General features: G+C 46.8%; 1 protein-coding gene across 2 annotated transcripts in view; it reads right to left on the reverse strand.

Moving 5' to 3' along the window:
• The window catches only part of CSMD2 (CUB and Sushi multiple domains 2), a 264,720-nt gene that overhangs the window by 217,864 nt on the left and 26,693 nt on the right, over positions 1-20,163 (reverse strand). For both annotated transcript variants that reach the window (XM_032709961.1, XM_032709960.1), the window contains exon 4: positions 11,769-11,881. In XM_032709961.1, the coding sequence (XP_032565852.1) occupies positions 11,769-11,881 (113 nt within the window). The remainder of the gene's footprint in view (positions 1-11,768; positions 11,882-20,163) is intronic.

A 20,163-nucleotide genomic window follows, 5' to 3' on the forward strand; every position in this document is an offset into this window, starting at 1 on the left:
ATTTGAGGCTTTATCCTTCGTCCTCGGATAAACGGCAGAAAAAAGGCCTCCAATATTCACATTAACACACTTTTATCACACTTAGTGCATTGATTTCTAAGGTGCAGAAAAGAAGGCACACAGGGATCTACCTTTCATGCTGTTACACACATTTTTTAAGCTTACACACCTCTTTCAAACCTTTTAATAACACGCCATTATTGCTAAATATATCCCGGTGTATATCCTATAAGTGGTGTTAGCTTAAAACAGGTTTTTCTATCTTATTTTTATCTTGAAGTGCAGGTACTCAAACAGGCATTCCTCTGCAGGAATTAGCAGCTTTTTTTCCTCTCCTTCCCAAGGTCTTTTAGTGGATTCCTGCCTTATCTTTGCTGAGCTGCTGTTTCAGGGGCTCTAACTTGGGACACCTGCTTGGTTCCCTACAAACCACCCCCAAAACTGAAAGTCTCATCAATTCTCCGGGGTTTTCTGGGCTACTTTTTCCCTCCCTTCTCCCAGCAGGGCGTTGGCACCTCCTCGGTGCTGTACCCCATCAAGTGTTTGCTCAAACGCTCAGTCCCGGCTCCTGTTTGCAGATCATCAACATTCCGGCGGCTGCCCTGATTGATCTCATTTGCATATGCAAATCGAACGCTCGATACGAGCCGCTTAAATATTCCCCCGACTTCATTTAGAGCTGGGTCAGTCCCTGCCCCCCCCCCCACCCTGTGCTGTGCTGAGTCAGCACTCGCTAATTAGCTCGGCTGCTTTCAAGCCATAAAATCAATTAGTGGTGTATTAAGGCAGAGTTGCTGGGAGCTCGTTTAAGTAATAAGGATCTTTTGTTTTGCTAAAAGAGAAAGGGGAATGGAGAGGTTGGCTCCTCCATCCCCAGGGGAGGTGGTGGAATCTGAAATCCCAATGGACACGGCTGGATTTGGAGGGGAAGCAGGAAGGATATCCCAAAAATACACAGATTTTAGGGCGAGCTTTGCCTCTGCCCTTGTCTGAACAGCACCAGCAGCCACAGGCACAGCACAGCACAGCCACCAACCCTGGTACCAACCATCCATCCCACCCTGCACTGACATTCCCAGAGCAGTGATTCCAGGCTGGCACAGCTCCAAACACCCCCCTGGGCAGCCCAGGTTCCCAGTGCCAACCCCACAAACCTCTGGGAACAAGAGGAGCTGCATCATCTCCTGCAGCCTGGGCATCACCCACCGCGGCAGATCCACGGGATTCCTCCCAAATCCACGTGCTCCAGGTGAGATCCTCACTCTGAGGGACCAGCAGCACTCTGGAATGAAGTGACTACACCAAGAAAATCCATTGGAATCACTCAGCCAACACCAGCAGGGTCTGGCCCAGCCCCCCTGGGCACCGTGCTGGGCACAGGCTGGCACAGACCACAAAACTGACTCAAGTGGGGCTTTAAAGGGATTTTCCCTCCCTCAGATGCAGCTCCTGCAAGTCAGCAGAGCCCCAGGCTTGGAGCAGGGGCTTAACAAAGCAGCAGCAGCACAAAACCTTGACCTTGAGGCTCTGGGTGCCCAGAGCCAACCTCAGCTGCCAAAATCTCCTCTCTGCTCCCAGCCCCAGCAGGTTTTGAACCCCCACCCAAAAAAGTGCCATTCATGGACATCAAGTGCCAGCCCAACATCCCTAACCCCCAATTCCCAGGAGATCCCAGCAGCCAGCACAGTTATTGGTATTTATTTCCTCACCTTCTAATGGGGGATTTTGGTTTATGAGTGTCTGGGTGCCTGATGTGGCCCCGAGCTCATAAACACTGCAAGGGGCAAACACCACCTGCTTGGTTTGCTGCATTTTTTACATCTCAAAATTTACTGGCCACGATCTGGGAGCCCCAGGATGTGTTTTTCCCTGCCAAAGGCTGGGAAAAACAACTGAGGAGTCACCACTGCGTGCCAATTCCATCCCCATTCCGAGGGACTGGGATGTGCCTGTGACCAGAACAGGTTTTTTTTCCCCTCTGTGGAATGAAAAGGAACAAACAGAGACAAGTGGAAGGAAACAGAAAAACAAATTTTAGATTTCTCTTTTTGTGCTTTAAAAATTGTTCATAAAACAACCACTCTGGTCAAACCCACCAGTGAGTTCTGGAGCAGTTTTGGGCTTTTTGACACACTCCAAGGTACGGATTCCCAGTTTTCCCAGGAGCTCAGGTTCATTTGGGACATAAAACCTGTTATTTCTCTCCCTGGGTTTTGCATCCACCCCTCCCCACAAGTGAGTGAGCAGCTGAGTGTGCAAACCCCCTCATTCCCAGCCTGGAATGCACATGGAAGACAAACAGGGACCCAGAGCTGAGACTCCATGGAAAAATTCCAAAGAGCCACGAAATCTCTGACAGGCAAACCTGTTGCCAACCAAATATTTTACATTAAGTAAAAAAAAAAAAAAAAAAAAACAAACACTTAATTGGAGACAGAATCAATCCCAGGCTATGCTTGAAATCTAATTATAAACCTTCCTCTCTTCCAGACGCTGCCCCGTGTAAAACAACCCCGTCACTCAATATTATTGACAACCCTGCCCTGCCTTTCTCCTGCTCTGCATCCTGGTTTTCCATGTCATCCAAGCACTGATACCTTGCAGACAGGAGGAACATTAAAGGCTCTGTGCTGGGTGAACAGCTCCCTGCACACATCCCCAGGGCAGCATTCCCTGCTCCTCCTTTTCCAGGGCTGTGTTAACCCTTCCCAGAAAAACTCCAGCTCTTTCTGCTCCTCTCCAGCTTTCCCAGAATCCCCGAGGCTGGAAAAGCTCTCCAAGGTCATCCAGTCCCACCTGGGGCCCATCCCCACCTCATGGACATATAAATTAGTACTTTATACCATAAACTAGATTATAACATTCCCAAATCTTCGTTTGCAAAGCCTAGCCATGATGAGATTATAATATAAACTGTCCACCCTGGCTCCAAAAATCCTTCAGATTTTAATTCAACTGCTGCTCTTTATCGGGATGAAAGCATTTGAATTCAATTCTTGGGATGATTGTTCAGTGTGGGTTTATACAGGATAGATGTGGTGGTAGTTCTAAACAGAAGTTTAGTGGAAGTCTCAGATTAGGCATTTGCATCTCTATTTAGGCATCTACCAGATTTCAGATGCTGGACATCTGATTTTTCTAGCTGAGTTTTGACCCAGCCCAGAGTTTCCTGGATAGAAACAGCCCAAGGCAGAGCCAAATTCCCCAGATTTCCCCATTCCCAACTAACTCAGCTGAGGGAATGCTGAAAGGACTGACCCAACTCCCATCTCTGCAGGGAACAGCCAGAGTTGTGTTAAAGCCTCTCAGAGCAAAGGGCCCCTCTGACCCCACTGTTTGACAGCACTGGCACATTCCCAAATCCAGGATTTTCTGCCTTCCCCTGCTGTTCTCCTCTGTGCACGAGCTGGGAGGGCGACAAAGCCGAGTTTTTGAATTAAAACTTTAATTCCTGAGCACGACTCCCCAACTGCCATTAGGGATGGGGTGGGTTCGTGGAACTGTGGCCATATTTAGGAACCATCTCAGCAGTTCCAACCACCCCTGAAGCAGAACATCAGCCAGCCCAGCCCAGCAAAGCTCCAGAAGAAAATCAGCCAGCCCAGCCTAACAAAGCTCCAGCAGAATGTCAGATAGTCCAGCCCAACAAAGCTCCACTACAATGTCAGTCCAGCCTAACAGAGATCCAGCAGAACATCAGCCAGTCCAGCCTAACAAAGCTCCACTAGAATGTCAACCAGTCCAGCCTAACAAAGCTCTAGCAGAACATCAAACAGCCCAGCCTAACAAAGCTCCACTAGAACATCAGCCAGTCCAGCCTAAGAAAGCTCCAGCACAATGTCAGATAGTCCAGCCCAACAAAGCTCCACTACAATGTCAGTCCAGCCTAATAAAGCTCCACTAGAATATCAAACAGTCCAGCCTAAGAAAGCTCCAGCAGAACATCAGCCAGTCCAGCCTAACAAAGCTCCAGCCCAGGAAAAGCAGAGTATCCACCTGAACCTCAGGAGCAATTTTAAAGCCATAAATATCATCCAGAGCTGAGAACGTTGTTTGAGCTGAAGAAGGGAAGGGTTTGGTCAGAACTGGGCAGAAATTGGCCCCTGGCCCAGCCTGGGCACATCAAACCATCTCCTGGGGAGATCCAACCATCACCCCCACAGAGCAACAGCGAATTTCCAGGGAAAAAAAAGGAGCAGCAGAGCAGGACTTGAACCTTCCCCCTTTGGCCACCGTGTCCTTTGAAAAATGAGAACATTCTTGCCCAGTTTAGCAGAGGAATTCCAAAAAAAAAAAATACCCATTGCCCAAAGCCTTGGAGAATCCCCTTTTGGGTTTTTTGTTTCATGGAGTTTTTTGTTTGGTTTTAATTTTGGTTTCGTGGCTTTTTAGTTTTGTTTTTTTTTGAGGTTTCAGTTTTTGTTTGGCTTTTGTAGCTTTTTAGTTTTGGGTTTTTTGAGGTTTCAGGTTTTGTTTTGCTTTTGTAGCTTTTTAGTTTTGGTTTTTTTTGAGGTTTCAGTTTTTGTTTTGCTTTTGTAGCTTTTTAGTTTTGGTTTTTTTGAGGTTTCAGCTTTTGTTTGGCTTTTGTGGCCTTTTAGTTTCAGTTTTGGTTTTGTGGCTTTTTAGTTTGGGGTTTTTTGAGGTTTCAGTTTTTGTTTGGCTTTTGTGGCTTTTTAGTTTTGGGTTTATGGCTTTTTAGTTTTGGTTTTTTGAGGTTTCAGTTTTTGTTTTGCTTTTGTGGCTTTTTAGTTTTGGTTTTATGGCCTTTTAGTTTTGGTTTTGTGACCTTTTAGTTTTGCTTTTGTGGCCTTTTAGTTTGGGTTTTATGAGGTTTCAGTTTTTATTTCGCTTTTGTGGCTTTTTAATTTCGAGTTGGGTTTTTTTCTCCCCCAAGCAAAGCGCTGCTCTACCAAAATCAGAACCTAATTTGGACAGGTTTTAGGGAAAAAAAAAAAGCCTGGAAAGATGGGAAAAATGAGAAAATGCAGCAGCAGAGGGGGCAACACATCCCCCAGTGAGGAAATTCTGGGTTTAAGCAAAACAAATGGGCCAGGAGGGACAGGAGCAATATTTAATTGTATTTTCTAAATATGTTTGCACAACTCTGCAAACAACCCAGCGAAGAAGGAGCTGTTTGTGCTGAGCAGGAGCAGAGCTTTTACTTAAATTTACTTGGGGCTGTTTCCCTCTGTATTTAAAGCTTCTAATTTCTTAAAATAAGCACTGTTCTGGCAGCATAATTGGCTCTTTTCAATCAGGCCCCGAGTGTTTGCAGCGAATTTGCTGCAGCTGGAATCAAACCTCCTGGGAAGGGAAAATCTTCCCCCTTTTCCCGGGAAACCCTCGGGGATCTCCAGGGGCTTCTCCAGGAAATTTGGCTTTTAGGGCAAGAGAAAAGCCAAAAAAAATCCCCTCCCAAAATTAAACCTCTCAAAAGTTACATTCCTTAAAAAAAAAAAGTATTCAACATTATTGCATCCCTCGTCTTTTATACTTATTTCTTTTATATTTCTTTTCCATTTTACTTATATCTATTTTATATCTATTATATATTTAATATACAATTAATATCTATTATAGATATCTATTATATCTATTTTTATATATTTTATTTATATCTCTTTAATTTTATTTATACCTTCTTAATTTTATTTATCTCTTTAATTTTATTTACATATTTTTTATTTTATTTCTATTTCTTTAATTTTATTTATAGCTCTTTTATTTATCTCTTTTATTTTCTTTATCTCTTTTATTTTTGTTATATATTTTATTTTTGTTATATATTTTTACTTTTCTTTATATCTCTTTAATTTTATTTATCTCTTTAATTGTATTTATTTCTTTAATTTTATTCTTTTAAATTTTATTTCTATTTACAGTTTATCTTTTTATATATTCACACTTAAAATGTTTCTTTCCACTTGTTATTTTATATTTCTATGTATTCACAGCCCTCTATCTCCCTTTATAAATATATTTACACCTTCTATATCTCTTTTCTATAGGTATTTCTATCCCTTTTTTATATAAAGTCACATCCCCCTTTTTTTATAGACATGTGGATAAATTGTGCCCTTGTCAGGACACAAACACCTCCATGAAAATACAACGTCAGAGGTTGGATTGGATCATCCTGGAGGGGTTTTCCCAACCTCAATAATTCTGCTTTTCCTTAAACCCCTTTTTATTTCTCCCCATCTCTGCACTCACAGAGCAGCCAAGAGGCAACAGCTTAAAAAAACCAACACCATAATCTGATTTTCTCCCTGCATTAGTAAACAGAAAAACCAGCTGCTCTTCATCAGGAGCCTTTATCAGCATTATTGAGGGAACCAGGTGGAATTTATATCACTTTTCCTCTTATTGGTAAAGACTTGCCCAATTTATTTGCTGGGCATTCATCAGGTGGGAGGAATTAATTCCCCACTGCAGTCCTGAATATTAACTCCACACATTTTCCAGGGGAAGCAAGAAATGGAAACATTGGTCATTTTTTTGGTCATTTCAATCTTTAGGCGGATTTTTCACGAGATGAGCCAAGTCCTGGTCACGTTATTTATAGCTGGGCCTGCTTGGAAATTCTCCTGCAGCTGAAATGCAAAAAAAAAAAAAAAACTCCACAGCTGCTTTGGGTTTTTTTTTGGAGAATCATTTTAGTCATAAAAAAAGGGAAAAAAAGTCCCCCCAGTCTGAGGGTGAAAAGGGCTAATTGGGAAATTATGTTGAGTTCAAGGGCCAGTTAAATTTAATTTAAATATTTTCTAAATTGTAACATTCTGAAATGGAGCTTTCCATGTTTCATGAAAGGAATCCCTTAAGCCAAAAAATTACCTTCGTATCAAAGGATTATTTTGAAATGGGGACAAAATTCTCTCTGTTCCTCCAGGAAAAGCTGAGAATTCCCCATTCCCAGTCCTCCTCCTTCCTCTTCCCCTGCAGTGATTTGGGCCCATCCAGGGGGTGTCTCCTCTCCCACACTAGGATTTGGGCTGGTTTTTCCCCGTATTTTGCACTCAGGAACACAAATTCCTGCGACAAGGAGGATCCTGAGCTCGGAATCTGGGAATTGGGGCCGTGCAGAACCAGCTGGGCCACGTGTGCCAAGGGAAGCCAAACCTCTGTATATTTAATATACAATTAATATCTATTATAGAGATCTATTATATCTATTTATATATATTTTATTTATATCTCTTTAATTTTATTTACACCTTTTTAATTTTATTTATATATTTTTCATTTTATTTATACCTCTTTCATTTTATTTATACCTCTTTAATATTATTTACACCTCTTTCATTTTATTTATACCTCTTTCATTTTATTGATACCTTTTAAATTTTATTTAGATCTCTTTAATTTTATTTATACCTCTTTAATATTATTTACACCTCTTTAATATTATTTACACCTCTTTAATATTATTTACACCTCTTTAATATTATTTACACCTCTTTAATATTATTTGTACCTCTTTAATATTATTTGTACCTCTAATTTTATTTGTACCTCTTTAATATTATTTGTACCTCTTTAATTTTATTTACACCTCTTTAATTTTATTTACACCTCTTTAATTTTATTTATACCTCTTTAATATTATTTATACATCTTTAATTTTATTTATAACTCTTTAATATTATTTATACCTCTTTAATATTATTTATACATCTTTCATATTATTTATACCTCTTTAATATTATTTATACATCTTTAATATTATTTACACCTCTTTAATTTTATTTATACCTCTTTAATATAATTTATATCTCTTTAATTTTATTTCAGTGCCTTGAACCCCCAGATGTGCAGCCCCTCAGGTACAACCACGGCCACACCTGGCCAAGGAGAAGCCTTTCCTTGCTTTGTTTCCCCCTAAAGCTGCTTTCCAGGGAGGAATGAGGAGAAAACTCCTCTTATTTACTGAGCTGGGAAATGATATTTGGCATCTGGAGAAAAATCACAACAGACAGGGAGAGATGGGAGAACATGAGGAGCAGGGGAATGAGAGCAGACAGGAACAAGCTGGCAACACACAGCCACTAAATGAAGAAAGATGAGGAAGGCAGACAATGAGGAAAAGAGGATTAAGGGAGATCCAGCAGCACAAGAATATCATAAAGTCAAAAAAAACCCCCACGAGGCCAAGAGGAAAGTGAAGCAGCACAACAAGATCTCAATTCCCTGACAGGAGGGGGCTCAGCTCCTCTGGGAGGGGGATGATGGGACAGTTTTCCACTGGGGAGGGACTTTGTGGCATTAGGGAGGGTGGTGGCACAGCCACAGGGGAGATGGGAAAGGGCCTTTGAGGGGCTGGAGAAGGGAATGGAGCAGCTGGAGGGGCTGAGGGAGCTGGGGGGGCTCAGCCTGGAGCAAAGGAGGCTCAGGGGGGACCTTCTGGCTCTGCAACCCCCTGACAGGAGGGGGGAGCCAGGGGGGGTCGGGCTCTGCTCCCAGGGAACAAGGGACAGGAGGAGAGGGAACGGCCTCAGGCTGTGCCAGGGGAGGGGCAGGTTGGACATCACCAGGAATTTCGTGCTGGAAAGGGTGGTCAGGCCTTGGAAGGGGCTGCCCAGGGAGGTTTGGAGTCCCCACCCCTGGAGGTGCCCAAGGAAGGGCTGGATGTGACACTCAGTGCCAAGGTGGGCATCAGGCACAGGGTGGATCCATGGGAGGGCTTTTCCAACCTCGGTGATGCTGGGATTCTCCCAGTGGCAACACATCTGCCACCCCTGCACACACACTGTCCCTCTCTCAGCTGAGCTGGGTGTGCCCAAACCAGCAGAAAGGAAGCAGGAGCAGCAAATCTCCGGGTCTGAGCAGGACACCTCGGTGTGGTCACCAAGGAACCGCTGTAAGAGATGTTATCTAAGAGATCAGAGAATCACAGAATCAGCTGGGTTGGAAGGGACCTCTGAGATCATCAAGTCCAGCCCTTGATCCAACCCCGCTGTGGTTCCCAGCCCATGGCACTGATGCCACATCCAGTCTGTCCTTAAACACCTCCAGGGATGGAGAATCCACCCCTTCCCTGGGCAGCCCATTCCAATGGCTGAGCACCCTCTCTGCAAAGAAATTCTTCCTAATCTCCAACCTAAACCTCCCCTGGCACAGCTGAAGCCCGAGCCCTCTTGTCTTGCTGATGGTTGCCTGGGAAAAGAGACCAACCCCCCCCTGGCTCCCCCCTCCTGTCAGGGAGTTGCAGAGAGTGAGGAGGTCTCCCCTGAGCCTCCTCTTCTCCAGCCTGAACAGCCCCAGCTCCCTCAGCCTCTCCTCACAGCACTTGTGCTCCAGTCCCTTCCCCAGCCTCGTTGCTCTCCTCTGGACCTGCTCCAGCCCCTCAATGTCCTTCCTGAGCTGAGGGCCCAGAGCTGGACACAGCACTCCAGGGGTGGCCTCACCAGTGCTGAGTCCAGGGGCAGAATCACTGCCCTGGACCTGTTGGCCACACTGTTCCTGAGCCAGCCCAGGATCCATTGGCCTTCTTGGCCCTCTGGGCACACTCTGGCTCATGTTCAGCTTCCCCTCAATCCCCACTCCCAGCTCCCTTCCTGCCTGGCTGCTCTCCAGCCCCTCTGGCCCAGCCTGGAGCTGCCGGGGGTTGTTGTGGCCAAAGTGCAGGACCCGGCCCTTGGCCTGGTTGAACCTCATCCATTGGAATCGGCCCAACTCTCCAACCTGTCCAGGTCCCTCTGCAGAGCCCTCCTGCCTTCCAGCTGATCCACACTCCCCCCCAGCTCGGTGTCATCGTGCAGGAATGATGTTAACTGGAGCCAGGAAGATGCTAACTCAGAGATGTTAACTCAGAGAACACCAACCTCCACTGCTGCATCCCCCCCAGGGCCGGGGCAGCGCAGACATCAGTGTGAGCAACAACGGTTTCGTGTCACTTTGATGCCTCCAACAACGGCACTTTCTTCCTGTCCTCCTTTTTTTTTTAAAAAAAAAAAAAAAAAAAAAAAAAAGTTCCCGAGAGCTTTCGTTCCCATTTTAAAATTCCGTTTCTTTTCGTGCCGTTTCCCGACGATTGCTCCGAGGGAGGAGGAGAATAATGAGCGGGCTTTGATAGGGATCATAACGGAGCCATTTACTGCAGGACTCTAAGCATTGTTCTGCCTTTAAACGTGAATTATGGAATCACAAGCCATTCACCGAGTCATAGATTACAACGAACTGCAACTGCATTACAGCAGCAGCAGCACAGCCCTCGGATCAAACCCACACTTATCACCTCCTTTAGCCCTCGTTAACAACCCAAACAGTCTGTTTTAACAACCCAAAAAGTCTGTTTTGGGGCAGGCTCAGGGTGGCACTTTCAGCCAGTGAAACCCTGTCCCTCCCTCAAAATAACGCCTTGATGCTCCCGTGTCACTCCGGCTCCGGTTAAGTTTTAAATACATTTATTTTCCGCCTCGGTTACACCCTTTAAATCCTCCTAATCACCAGTCAAATAAACTTCAGACGGTTTAAAATATATGTGACTAAAGGGCAGCCCTGGCCCGAGCCTTTGTACAAGATTACCTGCTGCAATAAAAAACCATCACAGAGTGTACAAGTAACTGTGTGTAAATGCCAAAAAATCAACTCCAAATGTCAGGAAAGCGCCGAAGCAGCCACGTGTCCTCAGAATTTGGGAGTGATGTGCTCAGCGTGCTAAAGGCAGGGATTGGCAGCTGTTCTGGCAGAGATTTGGGAGAGGAGAAACGGGATTTGCCTTTTCTTACCCCAGTGAGACTTTCCTGACACCCTCACCTGCCCTGGATCCCTCTCACCCATCCCAGCTCCCACCACCAGCATTCCCAGCAATCCCAGACCCTGGGAATAAGCAGAGCTGGTCTCTGACTTTCTAGGGATGAGTGGGATGATGTTGGGATGAGCTTCACCACCACTGCTGCCCCCTCTGAGCCCCTGCCCACACTGGTCAGGACCAACAGAAACATCCTGGTGTCACAGGAGCAAAGGTTTGAATCAGAAACCAGAGGGGGGTTGAGCAGAATTTAATTATCAAGTGCACCAAACGCTGAGGGCTCCACGATGGTGTCAATGAGAGCATTTGCTTGGCTTAATGTCTTGGGTAATTGGCTGCTTGGACTCATTACCAAGAAGTTCTGGGCATTAATGATGATTTTAAGGACTCTAAAGAAAAACATTTACAGGGAGATGAACGGCATTGTGGGTTCAATAATCAACATCAGTATAACTTCAATTTTAACGTGGTTAATCTGTCATTTACCCAGGAAAAAATGAACTGCCTTCTACTACAAACTGGTTTTTTTCCCCATATCTGGGGACTTCCACTATCCAGGGCTTTCTGAAGCTTTCAAGCCTGCACATGCAGCTCTTCACCCCCACAGCCACCAAACTCTGCGTGACCAGAAACACAGGAGGGGAATTTAAGGGCTCGGGGAAAAAAGAGCAGGGAAAAGCAAAATAACAAAGAAGGGAAGAGAAAGTAAAATAAAAGTGCAGGAATTCAGACATCCCAGTGGCTGCACAGACACTGCTCCTGCTGTAACCCACTGCCAACCCACAACACCCATCCTCCCTGGCATTCCAGGGAATTAAATAAGCTTTTAAGGATGTTTTGAGCACTCGGAAGGAACCGAAAATTGGAATTCCGTAAAAAAAAAATGGGCATTAAATTCTCCAGGAACGAGACACGGGCACGGGGCTTGGTAGAGACTTCACCCCTTGGTTTGACATCCCCACAAGGCAAATGTGGGCAGAGAGAACCGTGGTTCCCTGGGCACACTGGGCACACTCACCCTCGTAGGTGGCCTGGAAGCCTTGGGCGCTCACGGCGTAGTCGCTGACGAGCCACAGGGACAGCAGAGCCCCCGAGCTGACCACGGGGGCAGGCAGCTGGAACCCTGTCAACCTGCAAGGAAACAACAGCAAGGTCACACTCCCCGTGCCAGGCAGCTGGAACCTCGTTATCCTGGAAAAAAAAACCAGGAGCAGGGTCACACTCCCCCCCCCCATCCCTGCTCTGGAGCCACCACAGTCCCACAGGATGGGACAAAGAGGGTTCAACAAATCCTGGGTAAACCCACCCTGGACTCTGAACATCTTCTGGCTGAGCAGAACTGGAGCTCTTTACTGATTGTACCTCAAACCACCTCCTCTGCTTCACACCTTGCTCACCAACACCTGCTCTGGGGCTTTTACAACTCACAAACCCTCCCCTTTTATAACTCACAAACCCTCCCCTTTTATAACTCACAAACCCTCCCCTTTTATAACTCACAAACCCTCCCCTTTTATAACTCACAAACCCTCCCCTTTTATAACTCACAAACCCTCCCCTTTTATAACTCACAAACCCTCCCCTTCACCCCTGGCCAAGGTGGTTCCTGAGCAGGTTTCCAGACAGGACACTTGGCTTTAAAGCAACCTCATCATCCTGCCCTTCCCAAGGCCAGAAATTCAGGTGCAATCCCTGCTCTGCCCTCAAACCAGACTTTCACAAACCACTGAAGGAACTCGGTGTCACTGGAGATCAAAGGTGTTCAAGCTGGATCACAGGGGCAAGAGCAGCACGAGATAAACAGGAAAAAAGGAAGTTTCAAGCCCTTTACACTCTGAGGTTCATCCCAATTGTTGTGCAGAGCCAGATTTTCTGCCAGGGAGGGCAAAGGACCTCCTGGGATACAAAGCACTGGGACCTCCAAAAACACCTGCAAGTGTGTGTTTGATTCAGGGTATTTGCCCTCCTCATATTTGATAAAAGCACCCACAGAACAAAATCAGATCTTTCATTTTGGGGGCCCCCCATCCTCCCCCTGAGCATTTTTATTGCCAGCCCAAAAAATTCCTCCTCAACTCCACCAGCAGCCCCAGAGGCAGCCAAGGAACTTCCCAACTCCTACTCTGGCCCTGATTTAGCAAACCTAAATATTATTTCCCACAGATTGAGCTCTGACTGATGGGATCTGACGGGCTCTGCCTGAGAACCTGATTAAAGCAAATTTCCCAGCTGCTGGCAGAGCTCACACTCTTGATGCCCACTCCTGATGCCCACGATGCCAGGGCAAGTCTGAACGCCAGCAAAGCAGCACTGACCCACCCCAGGCATCAAACCCACTGTCTGGGCAAGCTGGGGGAGCAATTCCTCCTGCCTGCTGCAAATAAAAGGTTCCAGGATTAAGGATTCAGCTGTCACCGTGCACAGAACTGAGGAAGTGACGCTGCTTTTTATATTAATTAATGCCTCAGTTTAATTAAAGTGGCCTCCTGAAATATTCAGGAAAATTCCAGGAAATGCCTGGACCAGCTTTAATAAAAGCATCCAATGGAGAGCAGAACCAGCTCAATTTATCCTCCTCTAATCACCCCAGGTGATCACTTGGAGTTTGGGAATGGATCCGGGTTTTTCCACCCATCCCAAGCAAAGGCAGCTTTTGCACCGTGGGTTCTGCTCACAGCCCATGGGGGGAGAGGATCCCACTCTCTTCACATGTTGCTTTTAATTCAGGGCTGCAGAACACCTCCCTTCCCTGTCAGGAAGTGCTCCTGTTCCCTGGGAATCACTGGGAATTAAGTGGGACCTGCACCAGCAGTGCCCTGGGGTGTTTGTACCAACCCAACCCCTATTTTCTACTTAGAGGCCTTTAAAAGAAAAGTGTCTGGGCATGAGGGCATGAAATTGTAACTGGGGGTTGTTCTCACTCTTGCTACAGATCCCACACTGCCTGAAGAGACAATTTCCAGGGGAACCTCTGGGCTTTCTGAGCCTCTAGAAATTATTGAACCCAACCACCCCTCCAGGCACCCAACTCAGAGGGTCACTCGTGTCTTTCCAGCAGCAAAGGGGCTGCCTGGCAGCACAAAAGGTGACCAAACACTGTGTTCCCCCCAAGATCAGACAACCCCTTCTGCCCACAAAGTGCCCCCATCAGTGCTAAAACTAAATTTACTCAGAAGCAAGCAGGAAATATTGCTTCGATTGGGAAAAATATCTATATAGCAACTCCTCCCCTCTGCTGCACAGAGCTCCCTGTCCCCTCCTGTGCTGGGAATGAGAGGAAATTCCTCCTGTTTCTCATGGAAGTCAAAATAAAAGTTCTTCCTCCTCTGAAGCCTCCAACCAACACACACAACTGACATTTTTTTCCTTCTTTGATGGAAGAGTCCAGGCAACATCCTCTTGAAGGAACAATAATTTACCCATGTCCACGTTCAAACCAACCCCAGTAAAAGCTCAGCTCTCCTGTTCCAGAGCCCCTGGAGAGCCAGGCTTGGCAGGACACTCCTAAATCCACAGGCCAGGCAAAATGAAAGCATGGGAGAGAGAGAACATGGAATCATCCCCCAATGGCCTCATGCCCCAAACAGCAACTCTGACATCGCTTCTTTAGGGGAGCAACAAAAAAAAATACACCCTAATGAAGGAAAAAAAAAAAAAAAGGCAGCAAAGTCTGTTCCTGGCTTTTATGAAGGGCTGTAACAAGAAGGTGAGGGCAGTAACAACAGCACCAATAACCATATTCCAGTCCTTCTGTACCTCTGGCCAAATGGATTATTGAGTGATTATCCCCTTAACGTGCTTGGAGCCAACACTGATTGTGTGTGAGATTTTCAATGTGTTTTTCATTGGCTTAATTCTGCTCCTGCTGTGAGGAACCAAACGAGCCCAAGCGCCAGAAATGCCACTCCAGGAGCTTGTCCTTGCAAAAATCAATATCCCCCAAACAAAGCAGCACAGAAATCCTCTGCTCTCCTTGTGTCCTCCCTCCTGCCTCCCCTCGGGTTTGCCCCAGAATGTTTTGGGGGTCTGGGTCCCCCCCCTGCAGCAGGACAGCAAACTCTGAGTGAGTCAGGACAGGTTTGGGAGAGCTGAGGGGGGTGAAAACCTGCAGTGCCACGAGTCAAGCCTGGACCAGGCTCCAGGTGGGATCTGCACTCACAGAATCCCGGAATCGCTGAGGTTGGAAAAGCCCTCCCAGCCCATGGATCCCCCTGTGCCCCATCCCCACCTTGTCCCCAGCCCAGAGCACTGAGTGCCCACATCCAGTCCTTCCTGGGACACCTCCAGGGCTGGGGACTCCAAACCTCCCTGGAGCCCCTTCCAATGCCTGACCACCCTTTCCAGGCAGAAATTCCTGCTGATGTCCAACCTGCCCCTCCCCTGGCACAGCTGGAGGCCGTTCCCTCTCCTCCTGTCCCTTGTTCCCTGGGAGCAGAGCCCGACCCCCCCCTTCTCCCCCCTCCTGTCAGGGGGTTGCAGAGCCAGAAGGTCCCCCCTGAGCCTCCTTTGTTCCAGGCTGAGCCCCCCCAGCTCCCTCAGCTGCTCCATTCCCTTCTCCAGCCCCTCAAAGGCCCTTTCCCATCTCCCCTCTGGCTGTGCCACCACCCTCCCTAATGCCACAAAGTCCCTCCCCAGTGGAAAACTGTCCCATCATCCCCTTCCCAAAGGAGTTGAGCTCCAGCCAGAGCCCCCCTGCCTGCTCTGCTCAGCAGGTTCAACCCACAACCTGACAGTTCTTTTGCCCTAAAACAGAACATTCCCTGGCTCTGCCCTCCATCTGTTGCACATTATCCCATCCCACTGGATCCAGGACAACTGTACCACACACAGTGACTCAGGCTCCCATTCTGGAGTGCAGGTGCCATAATTAAACCCCCAGCACATTATTTTTCTGGTAGGATGCCCACCATCAGCTCAGGCTGCAATCAAAATAGTTATTGCAGCTGGCAATCCAACAGCCTTTAAAGCATAAAATGCTGGAGAAGTGTCTCAGAACATCTAATGAAAATGCATTGGATTGTATCATTTAACCCAGCATTAAATTACACCACACCATCCTTCAGTGAGCTCTTCCTGCATGTAATTTAAAGGCACCTATTAAGGAAAATTTCCCATCAAATGAACCTCTCTGTCTCTTTGCTGTGTGCAGTTGAGATGACACAGCTCCCCAAGGGCCAGGCTGGCACCTCTGCACCATGCCAGGGCAACCACCAGGTCAGGTCAGGTCACAGGGGGGGATCCTGACCCTCTGCTCAGCCCTGGGGAGTGCCTGCTCCAGGTCTGGGCTCCTCAGCACAGCAGGGACAGGGAGCTCCTGGATGAAGGGATATAAAGATGCTGAAGGGATGGAGCATCTCTGGGAGCAGCAAAGGCTGAGGGAGCTGGGGCTGTTCAGGCTCCAGAACCACCTGGACACAACCCTGGGCCACGTGCCCTGGGATGTGGGACCAGGGGGCCACTGTGGCCACAGAACCACAGAACATTCTGAGTTGGGAGGGACCCACAAGGATCATGGAAGTCCAGTTCCTCATGGTTCCTTCCCAGCCTCACTCATTCCGTGATTCTGGGATTGTGTGCTGAGAAAAAACCAGCTGGGAGTGAGAGCTGCCCTTTGGGAAGAGCCTGGAAGGAGCAGCTGAGTCCTGTCCCACCGTGCTCCAGCCACCCTGAAGGCATTTGGGAAGTGAAGTCATGAAGTATTGAACTTAATCCATCACCAGCTGGGGCAACAGAGCCCAGAGAATTCCCACTGCCCCTGAATCCAGGTGCCTGTCGAGCTGTGCCCGGGCACAGACACTGGTGGCACTGAAAGGTTCTGTGTTCAACCCTCCTCTGAACACTGGGCACGAGAAAAGCAGCATTAATGAACATCCCCAACTGCTAATGAACATCCCCAACTGTTAATGAACATCCCCAACTGCTAATGAACATCCCCAACTGCTAATGAACATTCCCAACTGTTAATGAACATTCCCAATTGTTAATGAACATTCCCAACTGCTAATGAACATTCCCAATTGTCAATGAACATTCCCAATTGTTAATGAACATTCCCAATTGTTAATGAACATTCCCAATTGTAAATGAACATTCCCAACTGTCAATGAACATTCCCAGCTGTCAATGAACATTCCCAACTGTCTGGACGGAATGAGGGATGTGTGAGCACTGCAGTGCAGCTGCTGCAGGGAGAACCTCTCCAGGAACAGAGATGGAGGGATGTCTGAACATTAAATTCCCAGGGGAAGCTGGGAACACAACCCTGGGCACAGTGGTCACTCACAGATGTGAGTTACAGCAAGAATGAAAGAACAAATGCAAGAGATCCAGGAATTCCCCCCCCAGGAATCCATCCCACCTCAGCTCTCAGCACAGGGGGATGCAGTTTTTCATTTAAAGCCATGGTTGGGGTCCAGGGGAAAGCAGTTTATAGGGGACACAGAACATCCTGTCATTCCTATTAGTTCTAGAAATCATCTTTCCTCCTGCAGGAGTTCAATATCTCCTCCAACTGAGGGGCCAAAATCCAGGAGAATCCAGCCCAGAACCCCCTCCATCCTCCTCCTCAGTGGCTCAGGTTGGACTCCAGGCTGCTGCTGCCTCAGCCCCTCTCACACATCTCATCCCTTCTCTCCTCAGCAGGGAAAATTCTGCAGGATTTTCCCCCACTTCCAGTAAAAAAGTGGATAAAAGCCCCTCCCTGAGGCCCCAGCTCGCTCTGCTGCCCCCTCCTCAGGCTTGGCAGGGGCACAGCTTTTTTCCTGGGTGGTTCTGTTGGGTTTTCCTCCCTTTTTCTCTGCATTTATTAAAGAAAAACACAATTACGACGAGATATCAGGTTTTTTTCCCCCCTAACCTCGTTAACGTGGTCCTGTGAAGGGTCTCATTAATCATCAATAAATGAGCAGAGCATGAGCTGAGGGCTCTCCCAGCTCCCACAATGAAAAGCCAGTTTTGTCCTCGAGGCAGAGCTCGCTGGTGTCACTGAGACACTTGGCCTTTAATCTGCAGCCCTGGAAGGCTGAAAGGATGCTCTGGACCAAAAACAAACAAACAAACAAAAAAAAACCCCAAAAAAACCAAAATCAAACACACACACACAAAAAAAACCCAAACCCAAAAAAAACCAAAAGAAAACCCCAAAACCAAACACAAACACAAAAAAACCCCAAAAACAAAATAAAAAAACCAACAAAAACCCAACAAAAAACTCCAAAATAACAAAAAAAACCCAAAAAACCAAAACAAAGCAAAAAAAACCCCAAAAATGCAAAAAAGCCCCAAAACCCAAAAAAACTCAAAAAAACCCAAAAAAAACCAAAACAAAGCAAAAACAAAAAAAAACCAAACAAAAAACCAAACCAAACCAAAAAACCAAACCAAAGCAAAAAACCAAACAAAAAACCAACAAAAAACAGAAGAAAAAAAAACCCACAAAAACCTCAAAACAAAAAACCCAAAACAAAGCAAAAAATAAATAAATAAAACCCCAAAGCAAAGCAAAAAAAAAAGAAAAACAAACAAAAAACCTCAAAAACAAACCCCAAAAACCCACAAAAAACCCCCAAACCAAAACAAAGAAACAAAACAAAAAAAACCCCAAATCAAACCAAACCAAAAAACAAACAAACAAACAAACAAACAAACAAAAAAAGAAAGAAAATATCTCAACCAGCTCCAAAGGAACAGCAGTGACACAAGAACAGTGGGATCAGCTCCCATCCTGCTCAACTTCCAGGGCTGATTTATCCCCAAGCCCAAACTGCTTTTTGTTTTGGAGGCAAAGCCCTGAGCAGACACTGAGCAAACACCTGCAGAGGCACCAGGAACTCCTCGGATCTTCCCTGCTCATATTTCACCATCTCATTCCACCCCAACCATCCCCTCTGCTGGATAATTAAGTTGCACCTCAATAATCCAATCCCTTGGCTCTGACACAGTGATTATGTATTTCTCTTATCAAGGCAGTAACGAGCAGAAGGGAAAAACCATAAATAAACCTCTTTCTGTGTTCCTGAGGCTCTCCCAGTGACACACACACCCCTCCATCCTTCCATAAATTTTATCCAGCGCTCTGGGAACGGTTCTGTGTCCCAGGGTTTAGGAACCAAGTGCAATTCCCTGCCTTTTCCAAGCCCAGCACAATCCATCAAAGCCCTGGAGGCCTTTGCTTACCCCATCAAGCAGCTCAGTGTGGAGGGACAGTGACAGAGCCCATAAATCCCAGCCTGCCTGGATTTCTTCACTCGTTTAAAACGAGGGGTTTGGGTCAATTCCCACTAGAAAAGTGTTAATTTATAGAGCCTGAAGCCAGCCCAGCCAGCTCAAATATATGAGGCCTTCATGGCTCAAGCTGGGAGCAGGTACGAAGTGTCAGATTTCAATAAATTTTGATTTTCCACACGGTGGAATAGAGTGGGAAGCCCGTGGAGTTGGGTGTGATTTATTATTTTTATCCTGTCCCTTCCATGTTCCTTTTTCCAAGAGGTTCTCAGGCAGCAGTGGGGGGGTGGAATGAGCTTTAAGGTCCCTTCCAACCCAAACCATTCCATGATTCCACCATATCCCACCAGCTCTGGCACTTCTATTCCCACTCCCGTTATGACAAACCAAAAAAAGAGAAAAATCACCAGTTCAACAGGAAAAGTTCATCAAATTCCCTCCCCTGGCAAATCTGAGCTGCCACTGGGAGCACCACAAAGGCAGGTTTGGATCCAGCCCAAGAAGAGCTCAGAGGCTTCAATTCAGAACTTGGCACTTTTTGGGTTATTTCTGTCTTTCCTCAAAAAAAAAAAAAAAATAGAAGTCCTTAGGGGTGTGAAATCGAGTAAACGGGAAAAACAAGTCCTTGGAAGCCCCTGGGAATCACACAAGGTTTATTTATTGCTAAACACAGCAAAGTGGGGAACAACAACAAGTGTTGCCACGGGGGAGGTGTTGGGAATATCCCGGGATTGACACCAGCCCCTCCCTGCAAACCCAGTGTCTTGCAGCCTGAGAGCAGAGAGAGGCCTTTGGAACAACTGGAAATGGAAGAAAAGCAGAATAAATGTCAAAGTTCTCGGGCCAGGAGCATTCTGGGGCTCTGGGATTGTGTCATTCTGCAGCTGGGAAAGCTGGGAGAGGGATTTGTCCCCTGGAGCAGGGCAGGACTTGCTGCTCCTGGGAAGGGTCAGCAGCAACCTGCTCCTTCTCATGGAATCTGGAAATCAGAAACAGCACCCAGGGGCTCTGCCTTGGTTCAATTTCCCTCCCTCCACTGCAAAAAAATTACCCAATCTCACTCGGTCTGACCCCAAAAACTCCCCCACTGGGGCTGGAAATTGTCCTTCCAGCCCAAGAATAAAGGCAGCTGTGTCTGGAACAACTGAGGTGCCTGGGACTGGATCACTCTAAACCACTCACACAGGGGC

This window comes from Chiroxiphia lanceolata, chromosome 24 (genome assembly GCF_009829145.1).
Source record: "Chiroxiphia lanceolata isolate bChiLan1 chromosome 24, bChiLan1.pri, whole genome shotgun sequence".
In the NCBI taxonomy this organism is placed as follows: domain Eukaryota; kingdom Metazoa; phylum Chordata; class Aves; order Passeriformes; family Pipridae; genus Chiroxiphia; species Chiroxiphia lanceolata.